Source organism: Gymnoscopelus braueri, assembly GCF_963280865.1.
Source record: "Gymnoscopelus braueri genome assembly, chromosome: 13".
Taxonomy (NCBI): Eukaryota; Metazoa; Chordata; class Actinopteri; order Myctophiformes; family Myctophidae; genus Gymnoscopelus; species Gymnoscopelus braueri.
Genome location: NC_137615.1, coordinates 24,378,089 through 24,402,745, shown reverse-complemented (window position 1 = coordinate 24,402,745; position 24,657 = coordinate 24,378,089). Strand labels below are relative to the sequence as shown.

Sequence of the window (24,657 nt, the reverse complement as noted above, 5' to 3'; positions counted from 1 at the left end):
TATAAAGAATTAGTTGTCTTTAATGATGTAGGCTACATTTGTACAGTACTACAGCAGACTTTGGGAAAGACTGAATCGCCCATTTAAAAAACACTAAGAAAAATAGGCTGTAACAGAAATTATCAAAATCATGGTGTAGGTAAAATGGACTTAAAATTAAATAATACTCAACGTAAATATTCAGTACAGTATATCATCTTTAAATAAAAAAATCATTTTATATCGTGCACAAACAATGTAAAATGTTCAGTTACATTAAAGCACCATTTCAAGAATGAGGATACTCAAATAAATAATTGTCCTTTCCGTATAGACAGTACAGTTTCGTGGTAGTCATGTAAGGCTATGTAGTCACACAACACCTCCCCCAAGCTGTTAAATGGAGCAGCATACCTCCTGACATGAGTGGAATGCTCACGACACCTCTATAGTCAACAGTAAATAATCTCCATGTTAAAACTGCACGTATATCTCCACGAGCCATGACCAAATAACAGCCAGCAACCACATGGCATATACAGCAGGTTTATCTCACTCTACTTTCAGCAGACAAGTCATTCAACCTTTGAAATGAAGCCAAATTAGAGCTATCCAATGATAGATTGTCTTTTTTCAGGGTGTCAGTATATTGCAGTCTCCTCCTTGCCATCCAACCTCACCCAGTAAGTACTCCAGAAAGCAGCTGCAAAGAGCTACAGTTCACGTCACACACACTTAGTGTCCCATGTGGAGTTGACCTGGAATTGTTTTCATCTCTCCAGGTCTGGAAGCCATTTTTCAGTACTGTTCATGCACAAGCCTTTCATTTATGCACTACTGACATTAAAAAACCTAATGCAATTTGGCATGGCGACACTCACACAATCAAGTACGACACAAACACAACACACACATGTGCATCAGCACACACGCACACACGCATGGAATCAAATACAAAGTGATCTTTAAAAGACCATACCATAAAAATGTGTTGCTTACTGCAAATACAAAATGAGGGTAGAGCATTTCAACAGATTCTGCAGGAAGTTACAAGAGCATATTAAAGAATGAGGCACAAAGCTGCCATGTGATATCCAATCAGTACAAGTACCAGCAAACTATTGTGGAGCTGTTATTTCTACCGTCATATATATAGGAAACTTCATACATCTATGTTACAGTCTGGGGTTTTCAATGTTTATATAGTGGCTTCGGAAGATATTCAATCCCCTCACTGTTTCCACATTGTATTGTGATATAGAATTGAGTAATGCGACAACAATCTAAACAAAAAACACCCCATAATGATGGGGAGAGAATTTATAGACGCAACAACAGGACTCCAGTCAAGCTGAAGAGACATTTTAAGGACACTCAAAGGAATGGATGGATCTGGCCTTGGTGGGATCTGAATAAGGGGTGCAACAGTTAAATCAAGTAATTGATTTAATCGATTATATATATATTTTTTTTAATGGATAATAGATTTTAATAAAGAAATAGAATTTGGGAGAAATCTTTAAATATCGATTTTCCCTATTTTACACTATTTTTGCTACTTCAACCATTTTTGTGCAACACTGCTGTACAATTTAGTTCACATTTGTTGATATACGTATAACAGATAAAACAAATTATCAAATAACGTGCTTCTCGGTTATTAGATTATACTCAATAAAGTAATAATTAAAGTAAAGTAATAATTGCTAGCAAAATAATCAATAGTTGCATCCCTAGTCTCAATCATATAAATGAGTATTTATAAAAAAAAGAAATATTTTATGGGGAATTGTGGGTAGATTGATGACCCACAAATCCCCATAAAACACAAGACACTCAGACCCATTGATGGCTAGCCTCTTACCGAGCCACATCTAATTAAATAACATAACAAAATGTGGAAAAAGTGAAGGGGTCTAAATCCTTTGAGGCCACAGTATGATTTGAGCCATACTGTATGTCCTAAAGTTAAAAACATTTCTATTTGTTTTTTAAGATGCATTCTCAATTTGATGTTATTTAAGATATAGTATTTCATAAAAAATAAGTTACAAATGTTTACTTTCAAATTTCACTACCATACATCACTCTAGAAGTCATTTGCCATGAGAACAGTCCATCCAAACAAATGCCAATAATCACTAAATGGGCTTCAATAAATGGTAGGCTGTAAATGACATGGTTTAGAAAAACATTTTGTTGCAGAAATTATCCCCTTGAGCATATATACATGTAGCCTAAGATCCAGGAGATGGCTGTGGGTACAAATTAGTCTGAGTACTGAAGGTCTAAGTCCACTGTGCCATCTGTTACCACTAGCCTTACTCTCTTGGGTTTTGAGGGGCCCATGGAGTGGGAGGATGTGGCAGGTCCATAGTGGGGAGTTGATGGTGGGTTAACAGGCTGGCACGGTTGCTGTGTGTCCCTCCTGCAATGTTCGTCCTGTCCTTTGAGCCCGGCAAAGCCCTCCATTGAAAAAGAGGACGGATTTGAAGGGTGAAGTCCACAGGGCTCAAGGACCAGCCTACCTTGAGTGCCCGAGGGCTCCATCAGACAATGGTAGGTATAGTTTGTGGGCCCTAAACCTGGGTATGTCTGACCATCAGCCCCATCCCTTAGACCCAGGGTCAATGAGTGATCTCCAGTGAAGTTAAATACATAAGGAGGACCTTGATAAGCGTATGGAAAAGAGGCCGACGAGGATGTGGTCTGCTGCTTGTTTGCTGGTGTCTGTGTTCCAGGTGTATGCTGTGCCACTTGGGGACTACTGTGCTCAGACATGGCGGGAGAAAGGTTTGCGTCGAAGCTAAAGTCAAAAGGGTCATGTTGAGCATAACATGGCTGGTGTTTGTGTGTGGTCGACGGAGTGGACTTATCCTGGATCAAACTCTTGCCTTGTGGTGAGCCATAACTTTCAGACACTTTGTTGGAAAAGTAGAAAGGCCTTGGGAGAGTTGAGAAGTTTTTTTGTGCCAAGTCAGTCTCAATAGTTTGGGGTTTTCCTGATGCCTTGTTTTTATTCAAGGACTGGGGGAAAACTGAGTTAGCTTTGTTGTTATAAACATTTGACCTGGCAGGGTTTCTGGATGAATTGAAATGACCCACATCTTTTTGAGAGGTAAATCCGTGAACTGAAAGGTTATCCTTATGGCTGTCTGTAAAGTCTCTGCGTGCGGCAGTCTCCATTTGACGACTCTGCTGGGATTTCATAATATAATGTGATTTTGCGGTCGGTATTTTAGACATAGCCGTTGGTCGGCCGGCAGCCACATTGTCTTTACATGGTGCACTACACAAATTTTGGCTCGGCTTTCCTCCTTGATACTTAAGCACCCTCTGTATAACAGTAGAGGTTTTGTCCTGGGAGTTGTATAGATTGTCTGCAGGATTTTGATTTTTCACAGTGTAGAGTTGAGAAGGGAAGAATTTGTTGGCTGTGTGGGGGGAATGGACAGCCTTGTTCAAGGGATGCTGGGGTTCACCTCTGATTGCGTTTGTCTGATTATTGGGAAAAGACTGAGACTTGCTGGGAATGCCCATACGATGGAAGGGGCCCTGGGGTTTACACTGTGACTGGCTGTACTTCTGACTAGCATTAGGTCTGAAATGAATGCCTTGATTGGTAGGTTGGCCTAGCATAATGGGGGTTGTGCCGAAAGGCCGAGTCATGTTTACCCCTGGTGGGAGTTGTATTTTGGAGTCTTCTCTGGAGAGTTTCATTCCTGGATTTTTACTCAAAAATCTATCCATAGCAGTCACCTCAGCTCTGCTCAGAGGTGGGAAATTTAAACTGTGGCCAAGTGGGGTTTTGTCTTTCGAGAGATCCTTCACTTCACAATCCAAAGGAAGAGAGTCACTTTTAGAAGTAATGAGACTTGGGAAACATTGCAGATCCTCACTGTTGAAGTTGCCTGCTGGACTGGGTGGTCCAAGATATGGCGTTTCTGGGTTCCATGTATCAGAGGGGCTATGAGAGAGTGGACTGCTGAAGGGATCTGAGGCTGGCTCTAATGGGCAGAGGTCAGTCGGTGGTTGATAATACCCCTCAAAATTGAGACACTGAAAGTCCAGAAGGTCATCATCACAGCAATTTGTAAAGCTAGGCTCAGTGGAAAGTATACCATCTGAGGACGTGAATGGTGGTGACTGGGACGGGGGTTGGATAACAGAGGCAGAGCCGCTGGCATAGGACACCGTTTTTTCCAATGCCTGAGAAGCACACAAGCCTTCCGTGAGTCTGGACAGACTGTTGTCAATTTGTTGGAGGGTATGACTGAGGCAAGTGGTGGGTGTTTCAACAGGCCCACTCTTGCGTGGTCTCTCCATTTTGTGCCTCAGTTTCCTCCCTCCCCCGGCACTCATCTCTGTCACTGGCTTTTCAATTATTCTGTTTTGAGCAGAAGCTTTAATTTGAGTTGTACCTTCATTAAGAGGTGAAGCCAAAGATGAAAGACATAAGGACGGCAGTTCAGGTGGAGGTGCTTCTGTTTTAAGAGGACCTGAGATACTGTTCATTTTCTGACAAGAAGCAGGTGGACATTCTTCTTTGGGTTTGCCAAAACACAGCAACCCTTTATTTTCCGTGTCTATAACATGAGCCTTTATCTCCTGCTTGGCTTCTCTCTTGAACTCCATTTCGAACAGTTTCTCATCCCTGTCTTCCACCTCCCAAACATCTTCTGTCCGCCTCCGTAGTTTGATTACTGGTAAGGGATGAAATTTAAATTCAGGCTTCTGTTCGTGTTGTGCCCCTGACTGAAAGCAGCAGCTATCTGTCACAACCGTATTTTCCACTTTTGGTTTTTGCCCCAAGACAGACAAAGTCTGACTGGTATTTTTATGATCCATGCTCTTTTCAGGTACCTGACTGACTCCACAAATATCCTTTAGCTTCTCCTTATTTTCCACTTTGTCTTTGCCAGATTCACTAGGTTCACATTGATCTATGTTTTTAAGATCTCGGTCATCATGTGAACATTGGCCTGCAGGTAATCCTTTATTTTGCCTCAACCTCTCACCCCTCTTTTTCAAACGGTGCAATCTGTCCTTTGATCTCATACTAGCATGCACATGTGCCCGTGCTGCTGCCATCTCCATGTTCAAATTTGATACAGAATCCATGATGGCCTTAAAAGGGTCACATGTCAGCAAATCATCTTGAATTTCCGTAGTTAATGGCAAATCAGCCTCAGACTTCTTCAGCTCCCATTTTTTGCCTTGCTTTCTCTTAAAACGAATCCTGAAGCATTGCTCCGTTTCATCCTTTTCGTCAAATTCCTGGGGGTCTGAAGTGTTCATTTCAGATCCAGGTTCAATTTTTAATTCATTCCCCCCCTCATAACCTTCGGAATGTTGTGGGTCAGTTTGTTTGTAATTAGCAAGTCTATCATTCTCTAGTATCTTGGCATTGTCAATCAAGTCCTTGCCTTGTCTCTCCAGTTTAACCTTCCTAGTTCTTCTCGGTAGGCAAGCATGTTGAACTAACTCAGCGCTGGAACGAGTACGTCGGATGGGAGAATCATTTTTAATTGCACTTTTGTGCATCAAGTTCTGAGCCTGGGCCTCAGTCTTCTTAACTCTGCCTTTACCCTCACCTGAACACGGGGAAAGGTCCTGCCTTTGCTCTGTGGAAGAGTTGAGTTCTGTGGAAGAGTTGAGTTCTGTGAGAGGAGAGCTGAGTCCTTGCTCAGGGTCCATATCCACAGAATTTCGGAACATGCGTTTCTTCAGAGGAATGTTGGACTGTACGTGTGCCTGTGCACTGGTGTCTGGTTGAAGACTACTCATGGCTTTCGCAGGAGCCAGGGAGTCTTGACAAGGAGGTAGGGGGTCAGGGCATTTTGCAAGTATGTCATCTTTCTTAGGCGCCAATTGAACCTTCACATTTTCGTTTCTCTGCACCTTGCCTCTAGTTATAACTTCTGCAACCAAGGTTCCTACAACTCGTTTTTGTTCAGGTTCAGTTTTATGTTTTGCTCCTCTAAACCTCTGGCTTCGTTTTGCTACGTTCCTTCTCGGCAATGGATTTGGAGATGCATCTCCATCTCCGTGCATTTTAAATGACTCCATTTCTTCTTTAACTGAGGTAGAAATCTCTTTTCCTGTATTTTTCACTGCAGAACTCGCATCTCTATTTGTTTTCTCATTCCTTAGAATATCGTAGAGCAGGACTCTTGCCCGTTTTACAACCATGTCTTCCTTACTACCGGACTGGTTAGCTATATTCTCATCCTTACTACCGGACTTGTTAGCTATATTCTCAACTATGTCCTCCTTACTACCGGACTTGTTGGCTATGTTCTCAACCTTTTTGCTCTCATCCGTTCTTTCCACTATTTCTTCTCCCCCATCTTTACAAGAATCCTCAACCTTAATGTTGCCACAAACTATGCTTGTTTTTCTTTTGCATGTTTGACTGTGATTTCCTGCATCAGCTTCCTTTTCTAGGCTCCCTTTATCCTTACACTCTGCAACAGGAGCTTCTGCAACACTACCAATTTCATTTTTTCCTTCACTTTTATCTTTAATAGTCTTCTTATTTTGTATACCAACCTTTTGTACACTACCCTCTTCGGTGTCTGTCTGTATTTCAATGACCTTGCAATCTCCACTTTTCCCACAGTATAAATCATCCACAGCTTCACCTAGTTGTCTCTTTGTTGCATCAATCTTATCAAGAGACTTGAAATACATCTCCCTCACACCTTTACCATCAGCTGTGGAGACCTCTGTACTTTCACCCTGCTTCTGCTGAGATCTGGTTTCTGCCTGTGCCGTCACTGGCCTCGTCTGGGGCTTTTTATTCAATGTCACACTGCACTTTCCTCTCACCATCACCTGTGCTTGTTCCTCTTCATCAGCCCTTTCCACTTTCATACTTCTTGGTTCTGACATCCTTATCAGGTTCACTGTTAGGTATTGCTTCAGTGATTTGAGTGGCTCATCCTCAAGTTTATCAGATTTATCCGAGGCACTTTGACAGACTTCACCAATTTCCGCTGCATATTCATATTCGGGTTTCCTACTCCTCAACCGGGATGATGGGGGTCTTATGTTTTTGATCTCCATTTGGTTTGATGTTGGACTGAGAGCGTTGCTGTCCTTGGGCCCACTGCCTACAGTGTAAGTCAGTTTGGTAACACAGGATGCATCTGCACTTCCCCTGGTGCCATCACCAACTGTTATATACTTGTTACTTTGACTTTCTGTGATTGTGTTATCTGCCTGATCTAGTTTTGGAGATTTTTTCTCATTGCTTCCATCTACTTGAATAGGGCTACCAACTGCTGCGTTGCTGGACCTGGTTTGACGTGTGTCCACGTTTAGAGCCATGATACTTATTCTTGAAGAGGTCACGGCTTGGACAACCTGTCTGTTCGCCACTTTGGCAGACTTCTCACTAAGGCCTGTTACAGCTACGTTAGGGACTCTTTTCTCATGAAAAGCCACTGCAGAGTCCAAAGTGAAAGGCTTCAAGTTTACCTCACTAACTGGGTTACCACTGCAAATGTCACTGTCATTTTCTGTTTTCAAGCGTAGTTCTTTCAACTGTTGAACTGTATTACCATTGCAAATGTCACTACGGTTTTCTCTTTGCAAACATTCTTTCAACTGTTCAACTTTATCTTTTGGCTTAACTTCTTCCAACAGGTGGAGCAAGGCTCTCTCTTTACTTCCGGGGTCCTTACAATTAAGCAGAAATTCCAACGTGTGGCGCCGTATTCTGATTCTAAGGTCCTTCAGTTTAACTTGTGATGCAAGTGTCTGCCACTGCCTGGATGAGGAGGATTTGAGTTGACTTTTTTTTGTTCTTCTGTGCTTTGCTTGTCTCCACGTCTGTTTCCGAGTCAACTTTCTGCACATCAAGGCATTCTTCTTCATTTGCAGAGTAAAGGAGTTCCTTGATGGGATGGCTAAGAATGAGAAACAAGAACAAAGAAATATTGAGCTTTAGCTGGTCAACAGAAAAGTAGTTTTAACATTTGCTAATGTTTTGATTATCAGTGCACTAAAAGTCAAACTGTGTCCCACTGTCAATAGTTATGTCCTAGGACCTTGTATTTAGATTGGTATGCCTTGCTTGAACACCGCATACACCATCTAAACAAGAAGAGATCTCCGCCAGGCCGGGTTGCCTAACCAGGGCTGTGTCAGGTGTGGGGTGCAGCCGTCGGGGGAGGTTGGGTAACTTTTTGAGTTACGATCTAAATAAAAGGCCCCTCAACATGCAATTCTAATTAGGGGATGATTGGATGTTGCTATCATGATATATGGTGGTTTTTTCACTGCCCAGAATTTTTTTTAAGCAATTACAGGCAAACGGTATGGATTATCAAAACCCTGTTTGACGGTCATTGTCATATGACTCAGGAGACCATTTGTGCCTAATGTTTACGCCTCCATGTCGTTTTGAGAGGCCCCTCAATGTGTGATTCAAATGTGGGCCACTTTCTTGAGGATTTGTGATTTTTTTTTGCTAAACGGGGCCCTCTGGCAAACATTGGAAACCAATCGTAGCCAATCTGAATCGAATATGAGAAATCTGATTGATACATCTTGATCACATGACTCCAAAGAGAATGTGTTCCGATGTGTGCGAGTGCTGGTCAAAATCTGTAGGAGTACTAGTAAAATAATTTAAAAAATAAACTAAATGGCGGAAAATATTGTCAAGCTTCATATATGTAGCCTGGGATCCAGCCTGCTTCGCTACGTTCGGCGGACTTTTTTTTCTCTCTTCGCTTCTCAGTCTGGAAAGCCTCCTATCTCCAAGGGAGGCGGGACATGCCAAAAGCTTCGAAACGAACCTGGGGCTTCTGATTGGTCTGTGGTGCGGGGCGGGACCAAAAAAACAGTGTGATCGTTGTGATTCGTCATTCGTTTGAACAACATCCAATCAGCAACGACGTTGCCCAACGTAACATATGTAGTTCCAGTGTAGTTCTGCAAAACCTCCCAATGGGAGGCTTTCCAGACTGAGAAGCAAAGAGAGAAAAAAAACTCCGCCGAATGTAGCGAAGCAGGCTGGATACCAGGCTATCATATATGTTCCATAGGCCTAGATGTCAGGTATTCAATATTCACATTTTCAGAGACATACAATAAGCAAAGTACACAAATGTGTTACAGCTTTATGATTGGCAAAGCAACTGTGAAGTAAATATTTATGTTTAAGGTTTTTGGCTGTAGGGCCATCAAGTGAGCTCAGAAATTACATTCAATGGGCCTTTCCACTACTCTACTCTACTGAAAACAAAATTTTGGTGGAGAAAGCATTCTCTTACAATAATTTTTATTGGTGGTGGTAGTAATTTGGGCATGGGATTCTCAAATCCTGTGTTGAGGGTCACACAAGGAACAATGCATCTTGAAACAAAATGAGTCCTGAACCAACCATTTAATTTAAATGTTTGGTAGTTACACAGTCTGCTTGAGGAGTCACACAGCAGCCAGTGGTGCAGAAACTCATCTCCCACAGCAGTGGTTCTCAAACTTTTTCATGTCAAGGACCCCCATGTATTTGGCCGTGGACCCCCATCTCAAACCGGCGGAGTTTACGGAGTCTCCTATTGAGCAAATGACCCAGGAATATTGGCTCAGGAATGTGACAAAGACTAAAAAATCTCCATGAATTCAAGGCTCCATGGGGTGTGTAATTGATAGAAGAGTTATTTTTGGGGTGAACTACTCCATTAAGATGCCCGTGACAGGTTTTCAATTGCTAGTGTGATCAATTCAAACACTCTTTAATCGCCTAAAGAGATTAATCGCCTATTGCTAGTATGACCACTTTAATGACTCTTCAATCTTAAAATAACAAACTCACAACGTTGTGAGCTTGTAGATCGGATATTTTCGGTGATGCTGCCTTCCTTGAATGGAATCCAAATGACTGAAATCAGTCATAGTGACTGAGAACTTTAATCCATGGGTGCATCGATTTGCGTTTGTGAGTATCCTGTGCACTATATTGTTTTCCATAGAATGGTTGGGGGACTGTCCCTGCTTCCGCTATTTGCACGTCCCGGTGTTGGAATCTTTGGAGTGAAATGTGGCCACACAGCTTAGACTGACTAGCATTAGGCATTTTTGAACCACCTAACAAGCTAAGTGTAGCCTACATGCTGCTGGTGGTCAGAGCAGTATTGTTGTTTACTAGTCAGTAATCACATGTGATGCTCTATTGCCTGTAATGTCTGCTTTGGAGCACCAGGTGGCTCCAAAGAGGAAATTACAGGCAACAGAAGCCATAATGACAGCTCAGGCACCGAAATGAAGCACCGAAATCTCAGTTGTGATTCAGTCTGGTTACTAACGGACCTCACGGGACCGGTACCAGAATGGAGCGCTCATATCTATATTTTTGCCATTCAAAGCACTGCCATCTCAACGGAAGATGGGACTATAGTTTCACAGACAAACCTATTTTTCAGGAACTGATTTAGTCTAGGAAGAGCCAAAATGACATCAGGTCAGGTAGAGGTGTACGGTGTGGTATGTGGCCAAAATTGCGCACATTTGGGTTTTTTATTTTATAATTATTTGTATTATGATATTTTTCACAGAACTAATATTTATTTCACAGAGTTTAATTGACTTTGGTGGACATCTTTAAACTATTGCAGAATGAGCAATTATTTTACCTGGGTTACACTGTGTGATAATTCTACCTAGAATACTGTCAGACATTAAATAATGATTCATGTAGCCTACCAGATCAGTACAATAAAGCCTGTAGTGACTGTGACCGAGCTTGAGCATGGATGCATTATGGCAAAAGGCTTTGCGGAAGTGTTTCAGATTCTTAACAACTAACCCTCATGCAGTTTTGATTGGCCTACATTGAAGACCGCCAGCATACACTGCTTTGGTTGAATTTACATATTACAACATTGAGCAGTAGCCACACCTACTAATTGGATGTATAACCCATCCAAAACAGAACCAAAGACTGCAAATGCATGTATTTAAAAGTATCTAATTTTGGCTTACAACATTTCTGAATTTTGTCACATCTTGAATATGGCCTAAATCACTTTATCAATCGAACTAAACCCCCAAAGTTCCCTGGTTCCAAGTCTGTACACCACTTTGGCTGCGTTTATACTGGGATGAGTCGGATTGGACTCCATAATTAAAGGGATATTTCACTTTCAAAAAAACTTTGGGTCATTTTATCGTCTACTCAGGCTTTTGTGAGCCCCCCAGACAGTTTTTAAGTTACTTGATTCAGTATTTAGATATTTGATATACATTTTATCAGACAAATCCATTATAACTTCAAACTCAATTTTTAACATGTTAGATTCATCAAAACCACCCGTCCTGGTTCTGGTGACTCACCCTGCCCTCCTAATATGTGAGGGGGCCGTGTTTTTTCGATAACCTTTTTCATTTATTTCTTGGAAAATGAAAAAAATTTAATACAATAAGAATATTAAATAAAAAAAGTGAAAAAAGTTATCGTAAAAACACGGCCCCCTCGCGTATTAGGAGGGCAGGGTGAGTCACCAGAACCAAGGACGGGTGTTTTTCATGAATCTAACATGTTAAAAATTTTGTTTGAAGTTACAAAGGGTTTGTATAGGAAGGGAGCGTGTCTGATAAAATGAATATCAAATATCTAAATAGTGAATCAAGCAACTTAAAAACGGTCTGAGGGGCTCACAAAAGCCTGAGTAGATGATAAAATGACCCAAAGTTTTTTTGAAAGTGAAATATCCCTTTAAGCATTTGCATTGGTTATGACATTTAATAGCAGATCTACAAGCTCAACACTTCTTGCGATGCAGCACCTTGTGTGCTTGTGGATCAGCTATTTTCGTTCGGTTATGTTTTTAAGGAGCAAAAATAAATAAATAGACTTTCAGGTGAATCAAATGCAAGTATAAAGATAGCCTTTGACAACCCCAAATTGGGGTCAGGATTTGGGGTTGGGGTCTCCCAATATGTTAAAGAGGGCAGGGGAGGCTGTCAATGGTTGTGCAGTTATAGACTAGATTTAATTGCTAGAGAAAATGTGAAATACACAAGGTTGGTTGGTCTATAACATTACTGTAGACATCTCTACATGCACATAAAAAAACGATAGATCATCATGACACAGGTCTTTGAGCTTTAAACTAGAAGCTAAGACAAGTGGTCATCTTTTTACTCCAATTCTTGCATACCTAAAACATTCTTCCAGTATAAATCAGGCTTTCATATTTTGATTATTGTTTTTAAATCAATAAAGGCTTGGCCCCAGCTTGTACTACAAGAGCTTTTAACTTTTTATGTGCAATAAATATAGGTTGACAGACAGCTCTTTTGACAGCTTGTGTATTGATGTTTCTGGGAGTATAGGGTAACAGGGAACTTACAATCATGCATAACAGTGAAATCATCTGAGAAATATTATTCGGCATTATTATAATGGGATGACCCCAGGTCCTTGGATTGGACTGATATTTCTCTGCAAACTAAACCAGCAGACTCTCTTGCCATGAACTTACATTCTCTTTAATGTAATACACCCAGACCAAAAATGTGGACCCTGAGATTAAAAAGGTCTGAACCACTGTTAACAGAGCAATTCAAGCTCTGTAGTAGTATTATTATTATCATTATAAGTGATCAGGATTGACAATTATAACAATGAATGGCAATGATATATATTAAGAGAACACAAGACTGGTTACCTGTAAAGCTACCCAAGTGAGTTCCTGGTCTTGTAGGGCAGCACTTCTCTCTGTTCTGACGAAGGTATCGCTCCCTCAGACGGTACTTCTGGCCAACAGCGTCTTTTGTTTCTTCATTATCAGGCGGTTTCCCACTGTGTCTGAAGTGACCTTCCCCTTTCCTAAAGAGACATTCATAAAAATACAAAAAGTAAAAAATCAGTGAGTGAACCACACTTGTTACGGGGAAACAAAAGAAGTGATGTAAATGTGCTACACACCTCTCACAGGTGCAGCATTCACACATTTCATTGCCTTCGCCAAAAAAGCTGGCACCATAGTAACACGTGATCTCCTCCCCAGGCGAGATTGGTCGAACCACTTCAACACAGGCGCCCTTCTCACCAGGGACAAACTGGGTGGGAATAAAAGAGAAACAGAGCAAAAGACAAAGACAAAAGGTGACATGCTGTTAGCCCCTGGGACACATGATCTACACGATACTTACAACCAGGAACAGTGAGAACACACTGGGCAAATGAACTACTGTACATCAAGAGATTACAGTTGTATGTTCCATTTTCAAAAATAAAGAAAGGAACAATTATAATTATAAAGAATAAATAATCATAAATAATACCTTTCTAAACTAAGAGGAGAAATTGAGAGGCTTGTTGATTATTTGGCAATAGTCCACGTTTTTAAGTGTAACTGATCAATGAATGTTAACGTTTACCTTGCAGTTTGGTCTGCAGTCTTCATCCCAGAGAGAAGCAAAAGGAGAGATTAGAAAACAAAACAATTTAAGTTAAAAACATAGCCATGAATAAGAGCTTTCGCAGTTGATTTGACTGACTTGTCTCTCCAATGCAAATTTGATACAGTTAACCACCAAACCAAATCTCTTTGCCAAAAATTGCCGATCTACATTTATAAGCTCACAACGCGTCGCCTAAATGCCACACCACATTGATGAAGTAAATTGTTCAAAAGTAGCCCATAAATCTTTTTTTAATTAGTCTTTATGTAATATGTAAGCATCATGAGCTGTATGCCGTAATAATCTTTTTGAAATGTCAGTGCAATGAATCTAGAATATAATGAAAGTTTAAAAAAAAAAAAATATATGTTACGGATATACCTGTATATACCTGCAATATATACAGGTGACTTCCGTGCAAAAATAGATGGAAATGTAAAGGGATATTTCACTTTCAAAAAAACTTTGGGTCATTTTATCATCTACTCAGGCTTTTGTGAGCCCCCCAGACCGTTTTTAAGTTGCTTGATTCATTTAGATATTTGATATTCATTTTATCAGACACACCCCCTTCCTATACAAACCCATTATAACTTCAAACTAATTTGTTAACATGTTAGATTCATCAAAAACACCCGTCCTTGGTTCTGGTGACTCACCCTGCCCTCCTAATACGCGAGGGGGCCGTGTTTTTCCGATTACTTTTTTCAAATATCCCTTTAAGACAAAAGGATTACTGACTTCACTGGACTACTTGCTTATATTGAGACATGTTGCTACCTATACATTGTTATACCTTTCAATCCGGATGACACCTCTGTGTCTCATTAGTTGTTGCTATAATATAGTAACATCATTTATTTTATTTATTTTTTAGCACGAATTTGAGCGTTTTCAGAAAACTATGGTTAGGTTTTAGAAGGCATTTTTAGAATCGGCCTCAGGTCTAAATGGGTTAAGACTCAGTACACACCATGCAATTATAAAAAAAATAGTCAAATAAAAAAACCCTGTTTCATAGGTTTCTCTGTAGACATGATGGGGCTTACCGGTAATACCAAAGTTAAGACTTTTGAATTACACAATTTGGCATTTGTTCACATCCTCCTCAGACATACGTAAATGCATTTGTCACATGCCAGAACTCGAAATTTACTTGTTTTACTTGGTAGCACTGATGCTACCAATCAAAAAATGTAGGAGCACCCACCAAAAGGAGCACCAATAGATAATCAATTTTTTTAATTAATAAAAACAATAATATAGGCCCAACAGTGAGGTTTACAAATAACACAAAATGATGAACGTAGTCTTAATGCATGGTAGGCCACTACTGGGACTTTATGCAATATGCTGGGGCCAGGATTAAAAATGCAGTGTCCTTACTGTCTGTCTCTCAACCATCTATCTCTTCAAAGAGACTGAGGTATCAAACAGATGAGGAACCTAGTCTACACTGTTTCTGGCCAATCACATCTTCATCAGTTTTTTTGTTCACCTTCATAGCCTATTTGGATAATATAATTAGACTTTCTAAGTTATAAAATAATTGCAATGTAAATATAACATTTGTCATTACATTGGCCATATTGCGTATAGCTAAGCCTACTCACTTCAAATGAGCACATTGATCAGGTTTTTTGTGTTGTCAATAGGCTACGAATTCAATTGATTCTGAATATTTACAACTGTTTCCAAACTCATTTGCCAAAATGTACCACCAGCTGTCAGTTCCTATGACTTGATCTTTGTCTAGCTCTAGTTACCCCACACACACACACGTTCGCCTCCCTCTTTCACAGTGAGAGGCAGAGACTTTCCCTTTCTCTCCATAGTCGGCCCGGCTCGTTTATGAACTTAAAAGCTTGAAATAATGTACTTTCTGACACGCAGTGAGATCACGACGCAGCGCTCAGCGACACTCCACACCGTTGCGTCAATGGGTAGTTAACTACACACTACACGACTACAGCATGCTATTAGATTAGCACCAAGAGCTAGAGCAGCTCAGAGGGGAAGGCAGTTGGATGGCTGGGAGCGCCCGTTTTGGTTCACTCGACCGCTTTGGTCGCACCACAGCAATTATTTGCAGTCGCGCAGGTGCTCCCAATAATATTTTTAGGTCGCACAGATTCAAATTCAGGAGCATTTGCGACCAAAATGGTCGCTATTTCGAGCCCTGCATACAAGATCAGAGCATAACAGGCAATCAGGTGTGGGTTCAGTGCCTTGCTCATGAGCACTTGAATGGATCCATGTTGTTTTTGGTTCACATTAAGCATGTGACCCTACAGGGTTTCTTTAGGCCACCCTGATCAAATTCACAACATTTTCAAGTTATACATCTTCACTGCAAAGAGCACCTAATGGAAAATTAAGGCATAAAAGTGTGTGTGTGCGCGCGCGTGCATGCGTGCGTGCTTATGCAGCGTAGATGGTAATAAAAAGTGGGGGGTTGACACACTCACCATGGTTAATAAAAGCAGCTGGCCCAAGCCAGAGCTGTGCACACCGTTTGCGTGTAGAGTACATCACACTGAAATCATTCACTCCTGTCCTTAGAAGAGCACTGTCAGCAGGACTCAGCTCTGCTATACATCCGAGCAGAACCTCTACCCGCTCGCCAACAAACCTGCAGAGAAACAATTCAAAATCTTAAGTATCAACCTGGGCCTGAAATTCATTTTTCTAAATGGGGGGAATTCCCCATTTAAATGCTTCACATTGCAGGGATTTATACACTTTGGGGAGGATACTACTCAAGTGTAGCTAATGTCTTTACAATATTATTGTCTGTCTGAGATTGCATTTTGACACTCTGCTCTAATTTGTGTGTGTGTGTGTGTGTGTGTATGTGAGACAAAGTGAGACAGAGAAGGGAGTAGGGGACGAGAGATGCCATAGATGCATGAGTATACAGTATGAGGTCTATGCATTTCTGTGCTTACTTTACATGTGTCCTAATAGCCAACAGTAGCTCTATTCTATAGCTACTGTAGATCTATACTACTTGGCAAGTCAGAATACACGAGGGACAAAGATGCCAAGTTCATAATAATATGAAAAAGATCATTTGTGAGCAGGCCTGGTGTTTCGGGCATCAACTCGCGAGTTGAAAAACAGTAGAAACTAGCTAAATAACTTTTTTTTTTTTTTTGCTGATTTTCGTTTTTTTCCATATTAACACAGTTCGAATGTTGAGGAAGCTTTCGATCCCAACAGATATCCGTTTTAGAATCATTAAGTGGTTTAAATTACATTACAAACACAGCAGTGTTTCTGTGTGTTTCTGTCGGTCTTGTGGGGGCGGAGAGTCGTTTTAACTTGCAGGGACAACAGTAGCATGAGTGGTTTTGGTTGGTCGTTGGCCCATTGTTCTCTGGTTACAAGCCTAATCCCCGCCCATCAGTTTCGCTCCTCTCTGTGGTGGTGTAAAGTGACTAAGTACATTTACTAAATTACTGTACTTAAGTACAATTTTGAGGTATTTTACTTTACTGGAGTAATATCCACTGGGTGAATATTCAACCTGAGGCTGAAACTAACTTCACCACGGTGGGAAGCGGCTAGCCCTGGTCCAGAGCGTTAGTCAGTTCCCTCAAGTTCCCTCAAGAGTAGTGAAAATAAACAAAACCATTTCGCTACTCACCGAAACAAAGGCTATTTTGTGTTGTTGAAAGTCTATTCTCGGAGGTGGGAAGCCTCTCAGCACCCCACCTACTCTGTAAAATACACTTTTTGGGCAGAAAATAAAATATATAATTATGTCCGCGAGACGGAAATTATTTTTATTTACTCCACAGTGCCCTCTACAGATTTGGTTGATGGTTAGTTCAAATTGTCCAGATCTGTAGAGGGCGCAGTGGAGTAAATAAAAATAATCTCACTAACGCTCTGGATCAGGGATAGGAAGCGGCCAGTATTGCGTTAGTCTTTTTCGGGACAGAATCTAGTTGTATAAACAATATAACATTGTAGCGAACACAGCAGCTACAGTAGGTGAGGGCAGCCCCAGCTAAACAACAGGCCGCTCGACGTTCGTATGGAAGTATTTCACTGAAGATGTGGCCAAAACAACAGTGGAGTAACGAGGCTAGGAGCTAGCATTGTTAGCTCGCCGCCAAGCGTCATGGCAGAACGTACACCTGGTGTTTGCATTTCTCCATTGACAACATCTACATAAACGTTCATATTTCAAATATAAAGTGCTTATCTCATGGCCACGGGTGTTATAATTATGGACGGGCCCTCATAAGTACCCGTATCTTCCGTATTGTTCAATAAAAAGCATTTTGATCCGATGGCCATCTCCGTTTTTTTTTTTTTCAACTACGCGGCCGTATCGGTTGGGGGGTGTATTGCACTCCTGATACGTTATAACTCTATGAGAAAATGGCCGCCGATCGGATTAAAATGCTTTTTATTGAACAATATGGAAGATACGGGTACTTAGACCCACCCGAAGTGAATGGTAACATCCGTGGTCATGAGGTAAGCACTTTATATTTGAAATCTGAACGTTTATGTAGATGTACGGGTTGTAAATGGAGAGTGCAAACACCAGGTTGGAGTTAATCCAGGACCTATAGCTGGTGCGTATCTTTATCATTAGTAGGTAAACCTCGACTATAGTCGACTACCAGTGGGTCAAATTTAGTGGTGGAAGAAGCACTTGGTGGTAGCAATACCACAATATAAAAAGTAAAAGGCCTGTGCTCACAATGTTACGTTCAAGCAAAGTAAAAGTACAAAAGTATTGGCATCAAAATATACTTAAAGTACCTAAAGTAAAAGTACTCAAATGTTTGAAAATAGCTGATCTACAAGCTCACAACACGTTGCAATGCGCATTGTGAGCTTGTAGAGCGGCTATTTTCAAATAGCCTATGTATAAAATACCTAAAAAAATGTACTTAAGTACAGTAGCCTACTTGAGTAAATGTACTTAGTTACTTTCCACAGTAAAAATCCGAAAATGGGGGAGTGATTAGAGGAGTGGCTAGGTTGAATAAATTACCCATTGTTCACGCCCATTACCTGGAGCTGAGAGGTGCTAGAAAGTGGAAATTCTTTGGAAGCTATTATCTCAGTTTGGACTATTATAGATGACAAGATTCAAATGATCACATCTTCTTCAAATGTGTTCCAATTTCAATGAATGATACATCATATGAAAGCTTATATTCTGTACTTCAACAATCTGTAATAAAATGAAAAATGAAAAATGCCCCGTTGCTGCCTAAAGCACTGTACCCGCTCACATTTACACTTCACAGAAAAACAGAGATAGATAGGACCTAATTAACAACCAGGCAGACAAACACGATGTGGAACGCGGAAGATTAATACAGACAGAACATGATATTTGGAGAAACAAATAGACATTTGCACCAATGCTTATTGGTCTGGTTTTTACTGAGCGGGATTCCCTTCAGATAATGTATTTACGTTTTAAGCCTGATTTATACTCAGTCGCACAACAGCACAACGCACCACGAGGTCACAATGGCTACCCCCAAAGCGCAACACCGTCGCACGACGGAGCACAAATATACATAGCCAGCGGAGGCGAGGGGGACAGGGGTTTGTAGTGAGAGGCAAATGGCAGACACTCTGGAGAGAGAGCGAGAGGCATGATAGACGGACGGTCTGTCTACAGCGCCAGCAGCCGGTCCTCCCGCATTCACATCAGGCGATTATATTATTATGTTTTTAAGATTTTTTTGGGCTTTTCTGCCTTTATTGATAGTTTTTAAGTGGAGATAGACAGGAAACGGGGAGGAAGAGAGATGGGGAAAGACATGCAGTAAAGATCGTCAGGAACGGGACTGCGATGCACTGTCAGGCTACTTTAGAGCCCAAGTGCCCGGACCTCTAGGCCAGCGGTCCAGGCCATATTATTAACACATTGAATGCCAAAAACGGTCCGGACCGTTTTTGAGGATCCAAACGAGAAGTGCCGAAAACGGTCCGGACCGTTTTTGACCCAATTCTATTTTTATACATGTGGGCCACGTGGGGCGCTAAAACGAAACTTTGACATCACCCAAGGAGTTTCTGAGAAGAAGAGGCTGGATCTGGCTCCATGTCAAAAATCCTTCCGGTCGGCGTTTTCAATGTTATCTCCTTGACTAAAAGCTTAATATCTCCATTTCTTTTTAATGTGGTGAAAACGAGCCGTTTTCGATCGGCGATCACGCTGCAATGGAGGATCGCGTTAGAAATATTATTGTTCCAGGCGTTAGTCGGGACCCTCCGCCGTCTCGCACGCACGCACGCTTTGTTTACATGCACTTCCGCGTCGGGGCTTCTCACAGCACGAAACGTATAACGCAAGTGGATGGAAGAAATGCAGGCACTCAACGTATAATATTTTAATAAACCTCTGGCACCCAATGTGTTAACATCTCTGTAAATGTATGTGGGAATATCCCGCGTTATGAGTGCTGAATTTGCAATAATTAAAATTTAGCTCCCGATGAGCAGGTTGGTGCCTTGCATGGTTTCCTCCGCCATCGGTGTATGAATGTGTGTGTGAATGGGTTAATGGCACAATCAATGTAAAGCACTTTGGATAAAAGCGCTATATAAATGCACCATATACCATATATTAAATTGAACACAAATCCCAAGCCGAAATTCAGGCCCTGTCAATGGTTTACATACTGTCTGGGACATATCACTGCTATCCACAATATGTAAGTGTCAGTGTCGATCCGAGTCACATAAATACTGAAAATAGGAGTGATTACCAGTGCCTCGTTGCGGTTATCTTTGCTCCATTGGTCTCTGAGGAGTATCTGTCACAGCCCTGTATCGTGACACCACTTTCCAAGAGGAAGGCACCGAGGTAGCGATACACCTGTTAACATGGAAATGGTTACAGCTATATGTTATTGTTCTCATATTAAAATAATTAAGAATGTCTGCTGATATAGGGTAAACAGGGAAAACAGAACCGTACATGTTGTCTCAGCAGCTCCTGACGATGGGATCCCAGCGCATTGAAGTAATCCCCACCAGCTAATTCTACCTCTGTCAGGGCTTCAAACGTGGCCTGGAAGTCAAGTGTACGTTTGAAGCGTAACAGAGTCTCTTTCAGGATACCCCAACGACGGATCTCTGGTATGGGGCTTGAGAAGAAAAACAAATGGGGAAACACCAGATGAGGACAGAAAACACAGTGTAGAATTCTGTCACAATGTTGTGTGATAACCCCAGGTCTCAGTTTCTCATCTGCTACAGTCATTCTAGTCGTTTTTATCCAATTCTTGTTATACGATCACATACATGGGATTTTCCTGATTAATGTACATCCATACTTTACTTAAAATGACTCCATCCATATCCTTATTCTCTTTAACCCATTTTGGGCGGAAACCCCTATTTGTAACTATAACTTTCAGGACGGGAACTAGGGATGCCACAATATGACCATGATCAAATTTGAAAATCGGACAGCCCTGGCAAATATTCTTCAATTATTCGCCACTTGCACTTGTTAGTTCGAAGTAGTTCCACGAGGAACTCTTCTTTGGACGTGTCGCTTTGTTCATTTTTAGTTGTGTTCTCACTGTTCTGTAAAACGCCTCTCAATCAATCAATCGCACGTGTGTGTCTGAGACTGAGAGGGGGGGGGCGGGTCAGTGTGTAGCAGGCTGCAGCAGGCAGCAGCAGACTGCTCTCTGCACAGACAGCGCAGCTGGCTTCCTCCACTACTACATTATTACAGTAAAACACCAATGGCCATTTACAATTATTAATACTATATTACTATTATTAGTATCAGCATATATTTTGGTTGAAACTAAGGCATACAAAAGTAAAAAGTAAAAAATATAAAAATAATATATATATATATATATATATATATATATATATATATATAATTAAAATCGAATTTTTTTAATCATTTTCGATTATGGAGACTGTAACGAATATTCGAAAAATCGATGGCATCCCTAACGGGAATCCCTTTTGGGGTTCTTGTTGCTATGTACAGTATATACTGTAGCAACATACATTTGTTGTAATTTTTGAATAAATATTTGAAGTTTTTCAGAAAACTTCAGGATTTAGAAGGCGTTTATCATCAGAAACATACTGTGGATGAATCACATTTCCTGTCCTAATGAGAACCTGGCCTTCTTTCAACCCAACTTGGTTCTGATCTTGTAGCAATGTGAGCCAAGTACAATTTTCAGGTTCAGACGTGTGTCCCCCATGATGTGAGGGAAAAATAGTATTAAAAATCACATTAAGCAACTTGTGCAAATATACTCCTAAGCCAAAAACATAAAGTTTGTTTTTATAGCACCACCATCTGACCAATCATTAAAATTTTTGTCTGTATAGTGGGTGAAATAATAATATCTGGCAGGTTTGGGAACTGTAGCCGTTACCGTTTCTGAGAACCTGGTACATTTATTACAGAAGAAAGAATAATCCTAACATATACAATACAATATTCAATACAAAGCTGCTGGAACCCTATTAGGGTTCCAGCAGCTTTGCTGCTTGGACTCTATAGTGTTAATCCTTTAGCCTGATATTAGACTGAATTGTCTGCTTGTTTAGAGGCCTCAGGGGGAGCGTTGATTTTCCATAACCAATCACTAGAGATCAACGTACACCGTCTTCTCGACTAGGTAAACTGTGTAGTTTGGGCGATTCATCAATCAAATAAATACATCATATTTAGAGTGCGCAGCACAACATGAATGCTTCATGGCATACGTTTCCGCCTTCTGATTTTCTGGTATGAGGATTGTAAAATTAAAAGGTGATGCTGATATTCTAACTAAACTGCCCACAAAAAGTTTAAATGTAACTTTGTTGATCATTTCTCCCCTTTAATACCAATTGGTATTGTATTTTATATAATTTTTATCGTTATCGTATTAGTCACCTTTAGAACTAGGTACAGCTTGTAAGGATCGGGCATTTGTGGAATGAGCAACCTAGCTAAACGTGTGATTAGCGCCACAAAATACCCTGCATTGTTCTGTTGGTATTCACCCTTGTTTTGAGTTGTTTGGTGGATTGGATGATTGCACTCTTACAGTAATAAGGAAAAAACAACACATATTGGCCATTTTTACACTTTTGTTACACTCAATGTCAGGGACTGCAGTACCGTGTGGACGATCCATACACATCTCTCTCACAGGCAAGGCGGAACATGTCATCATTGAAGGCAATCTCAATGGGGATATCGAAATGAGATCCTGGAGCCAGTGGCGATCCCACGTCTCCAGAATCTGGAACCCAACGCCATCCTCCAGGATGACAACGCTCGCCTCACAGAATGGCCTGCCGTGAGTCGAGACCTCAACCCGATTGAACACTTGTGGGATCAGCTTGGGCGTGCTGTACATGCTTGAGTGACCAACAGAACCACGTTGGCTGACTTGACTTGCAACAAATCCTGGTTGAGGAATGGGATGCCATCCCACAGCAAAATGTGGCTAGGTTGGTGACCAGCATGAGGAGGAGATGCCAAGCTCTTGTGGCTGTGTATGGCTCTTCCACACGCTACTGAGGTCCCTGACACTGAGTGTAACATTATTAAAGTGTAAAAATGCCCAATATGTGTTGTTTTTTCCTTATTACTGTGGGAGAGTGCAATCATTCAATCCAAGTGGACCTGTGAGAGTCAATTTGGTTGCATTTGTCCACTTTCTGAGTTACAGACTCGTAAGGGTCCATTTATTGCCTATCAATAATTTACCTGCGGATCCCCTGGAACCCTCTCAAGGACACCTAGGGGGTCCCCTGACTCAACATTGAGAACCACTACTCTACAACAGTGGTTCTCAACCTTTTCAGGCCGTGACCCCCAAAAATAATCATGTTTGAGCTGTTGTCACCCTCACAAACACTTGGAATGTAGGAGTTCAGGCATTATATTTAGTTTGACTTGGTTCCACCACATTTACATTCTCAGACTGAGGATTTGAAAGTGTGGTTTGGGGACCAGGTGGTAAAAAAATCATATCAAATGGGGGCCTGTGGCCTAATCGTGTATATGAAACTGGGGGTCCTTGTAATTAAAAAGGTTGAGAATCATTGTTGCAGAGGAGTGCCAGTACCTGATGCTCATCTTGTGGGTGCTGAACCCCAACAGGGGGTCCAGCACCAAACTGGTGGCCAAGTCATCTGTCTCACACAGCTCCTTCACGCTCATTCTAGTGCACCAGTCCATCGTCTCCCACCATCAGCATGCTGAAAAATTCAAGTTTCAATGTGTCACTCATACAAGTATGTGCTGTGAAATGTTGGTGTGACATGCTCCTCTGACTGAGCTGACACATGTATACACACACACACACACACACACACACACATATATATACACACACACACACACACACACATATGTATACACACACACACACACACACACACACACACAAGACATAAAACAATGTATAATACAAGTAAAAAGTGAAAGCACAGAGGTCAATGACCTAACAATACATATAACTGTAATGGCAATAATACACAACTACTAGATGGTGCAATCACTTATCATACATAGGCGGTTGTTTTAGCAAGCTAGCTACTGTTCAGTCACAACATTGAAAGTAACAATTAAAACACCCACAGGGTATGTTTTTCCATAAGTATGTCTGTCAGAGATGACAGCACCGTTAACGTTACTTCCCATAACGGCTAACTTAAAGCCCCATCACAATAAGAATACAGCTGTTCGCAAAGTTAACATCACGCCTCAAATAATTAGCTTTGATTACCGGTAGTTCAGCGTCGGTTCAGTGTGTGAACGTGTACCAGCAGCACAGTAGTAGCGCATTAGCCAGCAGAAGAATGTGGAAGCTAGGTTTAGCAACCCCGACGATAGCTCTCCCGTTATCAAACCGCAGGCGTACAGAAAAAAACACTTTAACACAGCGTGTGCATAATGAAATATAACTAACGTGGTGGAAACCTATACCTGGGAGTATTTTGCAGTCAACGGAACCTTCGTCAGATTAGACAAGCTATTCGACTGCAACAGCAAGCTGCGAGCTTGCTCTCTTCTGGCTTTTAGCTATTTTTGTTTTGCAGGCAGCTAACGACTAGCCACACAGCTAGCCCTTCCGGCGCCCTGTAGGCTGACCTGGTCCAGCTGTTCCTTTTAGATTAGGACCACTTTAAATCCTCAATATGAATGGCTGCTTGGTGTTATTAACCCCCAAATGATGCAGTTTCATGTGTGGGAACTGAAGGTAAGCTTGACTCAAGACTTTGGCCTAGTAC

The 24,657-nt window shown here is 41.3% G+C and overlaps 1 protein-coding gene across 2 annotated transcripts; it reads right to left on the bottom strand.

The window, feature by feature from the left end:
- On the bottom strand, window positions 1-24,657 carry kmt5c (lysine methyltransferase 5C). 2 transcript variants are annotated; one of them, XM_080447988.1, is made up of 9 exons: window positions 24,353-24,657; window positions 23,490-23,622; window positions 20,363-20,531; window positions 20,151-20,260; window positions 15,867-16,030; window positions 13,375-13,394; window positions 12,920-13,053; window positions 12,660-12,820; window positions 1-7,892 (listed from the first exon to the last, which is right to left on the bottom strand). In XM_080447988.1, the coding sequence occupies exons 2-9, from the start codon at window positions 23,600-23,602 to the stop codon at window positions 2,248-2,250; spliced, it is 6,516 nt and encodes a 2,171-aa protein (XP_080304114.1). In that variant the 5' UTR covers window positions 23,603-23,622; window positions 24,353-24,657; the 3' UTR covers window positions 1-2,247. The 2 variants fall into 2 exon arrangements, with proteins under 2 accessions (XP_080304114.1, XP_080304115.1); XM_080447989.1 differs by lacking the exon at window positions 24,353-24,657 and adding an exon at window positions 24,153-24,259.

Bases quoted from the DNA above. Each gene is read 5' to 3' on its own strand.
- kmt5c (XM_080447988.1), bottom strand. From the start codon at position 23,602: ATGGACTGGTGCACTAGAATGAGCGTGAAGGAGCTGTGTGAGACAGAT. The intron at 20,532-23,489 runs GTACTGGCACTC...TTTCTTCTCAAG, and splicing joins ACCCACAAGATGAGCATCAG to CCCCATACCAGAGATCCGTC. The intron at 7,893-12,659 runs GTAACCAGTCTT...TCTCATTCTTAG, and splicing joins TCACTTGGGTAGCTTTACAG to CCATCCCATCAAGGAACTCC.